The 7,830-nt window shown below is 38.6% G+C and overlaps 1 protein-coding gene across 1 annotated transcript; it reads right to left on the bottom strand.

Annotated features, from left to right (window-relative positions):
• Positions 1–6,323: 6,323 nt before the first annotated feature.
• LOC113673048 (forkhead box protein L1) lies at positions 6,324–7,288 on the bottom strand. The gene has a single exon (XM_027189399.2). The coding sequence runs from the start codon at positions 7,158–7,160 to the stop codon at positions 6,552–6,554; it is 609 nt and encodes a 202-aa protein (XP_027045200.1). The 5' UTR covers positions 7,161–7,288; the 3' UTR covers positions 6,324–6,551.
• Between the last annotated feature and the right edge of the window lie 542 nt (positions 7,289–7,830).

Here is a 7,830-nt window from a genome sequence, read left to right as displayed (position 1 = left end):
CCTTCCTTTATCTGGAAAATTCGTTTAAATCCGCAAATTATAAGCAAATAAACGAGGGAGAATCTCATTATCACGTATTACCAAATCCGAGTTAATAAAAACATACAAATCACAACTATGTGCCTTTGATAGCTTGAGCCGAAAGTAAAATAAAAAAACATCACGTACAAAGAATAGTACATTCATTATTGAATCCAGTGGATATGAAATGAATAAATATTTTATAGATAAAAAACCGCTGGCTGAGTCTTCAATCGAAAGGGAAGGTCGATAGCTAATGGCACGTGGATCTAACTGCTCACCGGTCACGACGCGACTCTTACCTCGAAATCTGGCCCTTCATCTCGCCTTATCCAATAAATCATTCGAAGGAAAGTTGAAGAAAGATAAATTCTCACCCCTTTCATTTCGTTGGTTGTTGCTACAGAAATTAACACAGCAATGATCGTGGGCCATGCTTGCATGCAATCTCAAAACACTGTAATGTAACACAACCCTCTACCTCATGCCTGTCCAGCCTCGATTTGGTACGCCACGCAATCCAAGATGGCGTGATAAAGGTAAATTACGTGATAAAGGTGAATTGCGTGATAAAGGTGTATTGCGTGATAAAGGTGTATTGCGTGATAAAGGTGTATTGCGTGATAAAGGTGTATTGCGTGATAAAGGTGTATTGCGTGATAAAGGTGTATTGCGTGATAAAGGTGTATTGCGTGATAAAGGTGTATTGCGTGATAAAGGTGTATTGCGTGATAAAGGTGTATTGCGTGATAAAGGTGTATTGCGTGATAAAGGTGTATTGCGTGATAAAGGTGTATTGCGTGATAAAGGTGTATTGCGTGATAAAGGTGTATTGCAAAAAGAGACAATAAAGCCCCTCAATATGCGGTTATGATTATGACCTCGAGCCGAGGTCATTGAGCGGATTGTCTGGATATGATGGTTTCGAGTTTACTTTTTGTCGCGTCATAATGTAGCCATTAATCATGGCTGTAACGCACTGTAACATGACCAAAAGAGAGAACATTACTGAAATCGTTCATGGTATACTATGGCACTGAAATCTCCTATTGAGATTAGGCATTACTATGAGGTAATGCGTGCAAAAGTGAATTTAACAGAACATACCAATTGTAAAAATTTTATTTCAATTCCATTTACGAGTAAACGTGACATCTTTTGTTTGTGAAAATCTGAAATGGGAAAGAGGTTGGGGTGATCCCGAATTAAAAAAAACTCTGTCCAAAACTCTATCCTTCCGCTGTTTAAGGCGTAAGAGATTGAAAGAAGCTTTGTCGCCATGTCTTTCATAGCTTATAAAAGTCTACTCCCTGAGATAACTCGAAAATTCGATCACCATGATTAAAGACTGCTGATCGAGAAATGCGGATTGGAGGAATGTGGTTGTTTCACCTAGAGAGCTTGCATTTTTAGGTGATGGGTGGACTCCTCAAGTAAGAGATCGAAGACTCCCTGACTCAATGTTGTCTGTGAGACCGAAGGAAGATGAAGTGTGTCGGACGCGGCTCACGCAACAAGAGCACCAAGTAAGCTTCTGGAAGAAAGGGTGGAAATTCTAGAGAGCGTTTCGAGACCTCCAGATAGGTTTTGGGTGACAAGAAGCCCTATGGATGAAATTCCAGATAAGCGAGGTAAATTCATGATAGTCTCAAAGTACGTGTAAATAAACCTCTAAGGACTAACATATTAGTTTTTTCATGTTTTTTAGCTCAATGTGCCAATTACGAGTGTCTTGGAATCAAGCTTTAAAGGGAAGATAGGTGGGGTACATTAAGGCGTATGTTGACCGTGCAGAGCTGGAGACACAGAGCTGGAGACATAGAGCTGGAGAAATGGAGTTTAATAACTGATACCAGTGATAGCGAAGAGGAAACACAAGGAACACCATCCAAATATAGAGTGGATACAGATGGTCAGTATATTAAAATCAAATTTCATCGTTGCTTAAATCGTTTGCACCTTTTTCTGCTTTCATTTCCCTACGGCCGCTCTCGAGCTTAATACTATATATTTCATGCATGCAAGCTGGCGTTACGAATTATCATCATCGTCTGGGGATCGCTAAAGAAATCGCATTAAATGTAAACGTGCACATCGCTCAGTCAAAAGGTCCATAGGTCAACTTATAAATGAGTTAGCATAAGACACGTATGGTAAAGATGGGCACACCCTTGCAGACTTAATCAAACCATAAAATGGAGCTTTGAATGTTTTCTTTTTGCACGTTCAATAATTGAAATGAAGGTCTTTTGTACATAGTAAGTGACTTAAAGGCTATTGGAATGGTTAGCGCAAGTTTCTTGCTAAGAAGCAAAAAGAGATCATCAAAACTTGATCAAACAAATTTATTTATATCATATTTTGGTGACGATAGTAACGGGAAATATTTAAAATTTCACCCCTATTCAGCAGGCTTTCGTTTTATTATCTGTGATCCTTTGACTTGAGATAAAACATCAGCTATAAAAGGCTAAGATTTTTCTGGTATAGTTTTACGAAGAAAATCACCGACGCCGATGAGAATGCTCTGCCACCAATGAAAAATTATTTAGATCCCAGACAGTCATGATTTTATTTGATTTTGACTCAACTTGTGATAGGGAGGAATCCTGATATAGTTTGCCATTTTGGTGGTCCTGAAGGGAAGTCTACGTCCCTTTAATAGAAAAGACGCTCTAAAGGGGTTTCGATTTAAAACAAATTAGGAAGTCGGTTTTTACAGGTTTGACAATGTAGTTTTAGTGTGGATAACATCAGTCAATAGGTTTTTGTTATTATGTTAGAAGAATTATTCTCTAACACTCGGTTGAATTTTCTTTATTTTCTGGTTGAGCTCCTGGTACAATTATTACTCTCGGGAACTAGCCCAGTATTGACCTTATTCACCACAGTTGAACTTATTTCTTTCGACATAAGTCCACACTGTTCTGCTTTGCTATATTCTCTGATTGAAAGATGCTGTGCACCAGCTTATAAAGGTGACACCAAAGATGACACCTCTAAGCTGTCAAACTTCTTACATCGCGATCGCTCCGTTTCAGCCAGCGAATCACCTTAGAGTACGTACGACAGTTCCTGCATACTAAGTATGCACCTTCGAATTGTTTACGCAATCACAAAATCATCTTCTACCTTAAATTTCTTAGTTTTACGGTTAAGGTCGGCCAGAACGAAGACAAGATTAATAATACAAAAATTATAATTAACCTATCGGCAGAATTGAAATTACGCTTTTACGAGAAAATAGCCCTAGATGATTGTTATACAACAACAGAGTAAACAGAAAATTCGGAGGTACCGCCCCTAAGAAAACTACGTGTTATTCGCATAAGTTATATAATTACAAATTCAGTGCGGAGATGAAAAAGCATAAGCTATTTACAATCAGAGTCACCTTTTTAAGAAGAGTTGTTGAAGGTGTTAACTTAAAATTTAAGAAATATTCTGGAATCGTTAATTTGACTTAGAATTTGACCATAAAAACCCGTCTGAAAGGAATCAATAGTATAAGAAGCAGGAATTTCCAGGAATTCCTTTGCGAGGTTAACTTTTACCAGAGAGATTTACAACTAGAAAATTGACATAATTAAAAACATAGCTTATCACAAAATAGTACAACAAGATCTAATCACCGTAGAAACGGAGCAACTGTTTCCGTACCAAATTCACAACCGCAATAAGAAAAAGGTGAAAGAAATTGTACTTAGATGAGATCGCCAAAAGGAATAAGAAATAATCAACCTGTCTTATTATAATTTTTGTATCGAATGGCTTAAAGTAATATATAATATTTCCATTCTTTTTCCCAACACCAATATAAGGAAACCCTTACAATATTACAGATTAAATATAGTTCTATTTTTATCGTTTAACAATTACTTACTTCAGAGAAAAATATGACTTATGGAATCCATTACACTTCACTGCGAAGACTGGTGATATCACCATCATTGAAGTGATTCTGTCACGTGGCCGAGACATCAATGGCAACACTAGTTTGACGTTTGCTGGTGCATGTGGCAGAAGTAAAGCTGTGGATTACGTGCCACACAATAGACCAGAAACCTCTAAGAGAGGCTGGTTGGGAAGAAATTCGCTGCATGCAGCGTTACAGGCAGGCAATGTTGCAGACTTTGCTTTCATATGGTTTAGAGATATATTCAAGAGATGATGAAGGAAACACGCTTTTAACAATTGCTGCCCGATTTTGCAGGAGTGCAACCGTCACCTACATCTCTTAGAGAAACTCCTGTGACAGACAGTCATGGAAGAAATTCTCTACACATAGCTATGCGCAGCGGTTATGGCCCCATCATCGAAACCATGCTCTCAAATGGCATGATCTTGATATCAATTCAAAAATTGGTTTATATGGTGAGATACCGTTGGCAGTTGCAGCCCTATTTAATAAGAGTGAAGCTGTCCACTATCCTCTAAAGGAGGAAGCCGATCTATCCATTAACACCTTGCTCGGAGCAAATGCACTGCACTCAGCTATACTGGGCGGTAGTTGCGTCATCATCGAAAAACATACTGTCACGTTCTCGTAGAATCAAGTCCAAAGACAATCATGGTTCGACACCATTGTGATGTTCGTCGCTCAGTATGGAAACGATGAAGTCGTTCATAGTCTTAAAGAGAGGGGAGTAGATAGCACTCTGAAAAGCCGCCCTGGAAGATTTGTTGGTGTTGGTTTCCACTTTTCGCACTGCCTAGAACTTTTGTTTCATTTAAGATACTAAGGTTGATTGCATTATACCAATGCCGAGGTTTCTGTCTGAAGACATCAAAAAAACTTTTAGCCTTTTTATCATCCAAAACAGTCAATTAATCAAGGTAACACCACTTCAGCAAAATATCTAATGAAACTCTAACCTACAGAAATGTACATGCATTAACATTGACCTACGGTCAAGGCACTCAAGTAAGTACCAATGCGACTGGATATCGATCATCCGACGTTTTGCTTGGGTCGAAAGGGTTCACCTTCCCTTCTTCCTAAATATATTTAGCTCTGCATTCTTTCCAAGCCTCTAAATGAAAATAAGACTCTTGCTAGATTTTCGAGAACTCTAAATTTTATTTAAGATTATATCTAATAAGGAGAAAAATCTGTCAGTAAAATGCACTTTAAATCGGCTACCTCGCCCATTTGCATCGTAGTGTACACTGTTCATCATTATGATAGGAGTGTGGAAAACTAAAGAGTATAATCAAGGAAAGAGAAGAACAGTATTTTAGCGTATGCAGCTGCTCCCGAAGTCACCCCCAAAACATTTTAATGGCACTAGCTAAAAGACTCGATAATGCGATTTTCAGAATCACCAACTATCAACCAAATAGCCACCCGGCTATGCACGTGCTGACAATTATTGAAGGACCCACCCAGCCGTGACGTTTCCCTTGACTAATTTAAGTATTTAAAATACGGTTGTACCCTTGAGGAAGATATGTGATTATACCTGTTAAATTTTAAGAATATTTTGCCTTAGTACTGGAATAACGGAAACGTTATCAACTAGCAATCATTTGACGATAAAATTAATTTACACAGCAATAAAAAACAAAACTAAGGGTGCAGTGAAATTTCCCCAAAATTTACTCCCTTTCGTCCTCTGGCGTTGTGACAATTTTTTTTAAGAGCTAATGCGACTGCCTGTTCTAAGAATAAAAAATTATGCCAGTTACATGGTATTTTATCCCTTAGCTTAGATTTCAATTGCGAATTGTTTCGCGGAGAGCAAGGATTTTCTCTTCTTAGCTTTCATAAAGGAGAAAACTACCCTTGCAACTTACAGAGTTTTTGGCTTGTAAACATGTCTTCGATTTACAGAAGACACAAACTTGCCACTCTCTTGGCTTCGTCGAAGAGAATACTTGGGGTAACCTCTTATCTTTTCCCTAATAATGATAACTTATCAATCGGTCAAGGTCTTGATTTTGTGAAGTATAACTTGTGGTAATTCTTGAAAACATGAATTGCATTGAAAATTTTATGACTCACTCAGAAGGTTTTTTGTAAAGAGGTAATGCATTTTAAATAGTATAGGAACCCTTCGTGGTTTCTCACCTCTCTAGATATTCATGATCGACTAATATGCATTTACACTCAAAATCTTAAGGATAACCTCAAATGTGTTGCGTCCTAGATAAATGGGAATACGTCATATCTTAAGTTTGCCCTTGTCTACCCGTAAAGGTTCTTATTGTTCATCGGCGATTTTAGACTAAAACTCTCGTCTCTTCCTGATGACTAGAATCGAGAATTCTTTCATCTCCTACTTATAAGAACATTGCGGCTGTTGTTTTAACTTCCTGGTTTAGGAATATTTATTTGACTCGAAAGTAATTTGCTTTTACATAAAATTGAACGTCCATTATAGAATAGCCTTATCGTTAGGCTTATGTTCTTTGTCCAAGAAAGAACGCTGCGTCTTTGTTTTAAATGTATATTACCCTTTTGCTATGTGAATGTGTTCCTTGCCTTTGCCTTTGCGTGGATCCAGCATGATCATCGCTTTGGTTAAATATTAGTACATAAAGTGGTTCCACGTAAAGTATGGATGTTGCCCATAAGCATGTATGCCTCGGTTGTGATACTGTTGTACTCCAACATGTGGATGGTAAGGCGAGGGCGGCTCACACATGCGGTAGGGAAACACGGGACAAGGAGCAGAGAATGCAGGGTTTTCAACAAGACTGTATCCACCATCCCAAGCGCAAGGTAGATTTTGTGGCTCCTTATGTCGTGAAAAATCTCCCCGGGAAAAGTGGGCAAAGAATCTGGGATGAATCCGCCAGTAGCATCCACTCTTGTCCAAGGCCATTTCTCCTCGCTGAAAACACTCGTGGATGGAAAGATTGTGGCGGACTGTGTTTTTCCAGCGCACTCTGTTCTCAGTGAATTCAGGGTAGTTGTTTTGGATGAAGCTGTATATATCGGATAACGTAACCCTTTTTCTCGGTGAGCTTAGAATGGCATACGAGATGACCTCTATGTAAGACAAAGGGCACGAATTTCTCTTTCGCTTCTGCTTCTTTTGTTGCGTTTGAATCAAGGCTTTCTCTTCGTCTTTGGAGACACCAGGTACGGATTTGCGAAAACCTTCCTTCTGAATCCCTTGTTCTGCTCTTTTCATCTTGTTTTCCTTGTCCTCTATCTGTCTTCTTACTGGTAGCTTACAACTGATCAGCTCGATTTGCCAGCAATGCCAAAAGGTAACTAACTCCGCGTTGTATTTTATGGCTTGTTAAACACGCCTCTTTTGTTGTGTTATCGCACGTTTAATCAATATAGTCGTTAGTCACATAAACTTTGTGGGAAGGACTCAATCCCAGAAAAACAATAAAGGATGTTGAATAAAACATGTACTTCCATATCTGCTTGTTACCGGAAACAAATAACCATTGCATTAATTTTGTATACCATTGTTCCCGAAATTTCTTCCGCAAAATTTACCAAAAACAATTGATTGAATATTTGTTGCGAATAACTATTCAACTTTTTTGCAGCCCCCAGTTTCATGATTCTGCCCAAGAGGAGAAGAAATAGCCACTCGCTCTCAATCTGTTAAGGGTACGAATTGAAATTACCCAAGCTTTGCGTCTATCGCGAAAATCCTGAATACATTCTCCACACTCTTTTTGAACGCCAGCTGTGCGAGGGTCCCTCGGCAACCCCCTTTTTTTTCTAACTTTTTATTTTTCTCTAAGCAACAACCAGCGACGAATTTTTGGCAAATTTCACGAAGAAAATGGAGACTACTGGTGTTATCTTTGTCATTTGATGGCATCTTAAACAACCATGAA

The sequence above is a fragment of the Pocillopora damicornis genome, chromosome 3, assembly GCF_964200805.1.
Source record: "Pocillopora damicornis chromosome 3, jaPocDami1.2, whole genome shotgun sequence".
Taxonomy (NCBI): domain Eukaryota; kingdom Metazoa; phylum Cnidaria; class Anthozoa; order Scleractinia; family Pocilloporidae; genus Pocillopora; species Pocillopora damicornis.
This window is presented reverse-complemented; position numbering and strand designations above follow the sequence as displayed.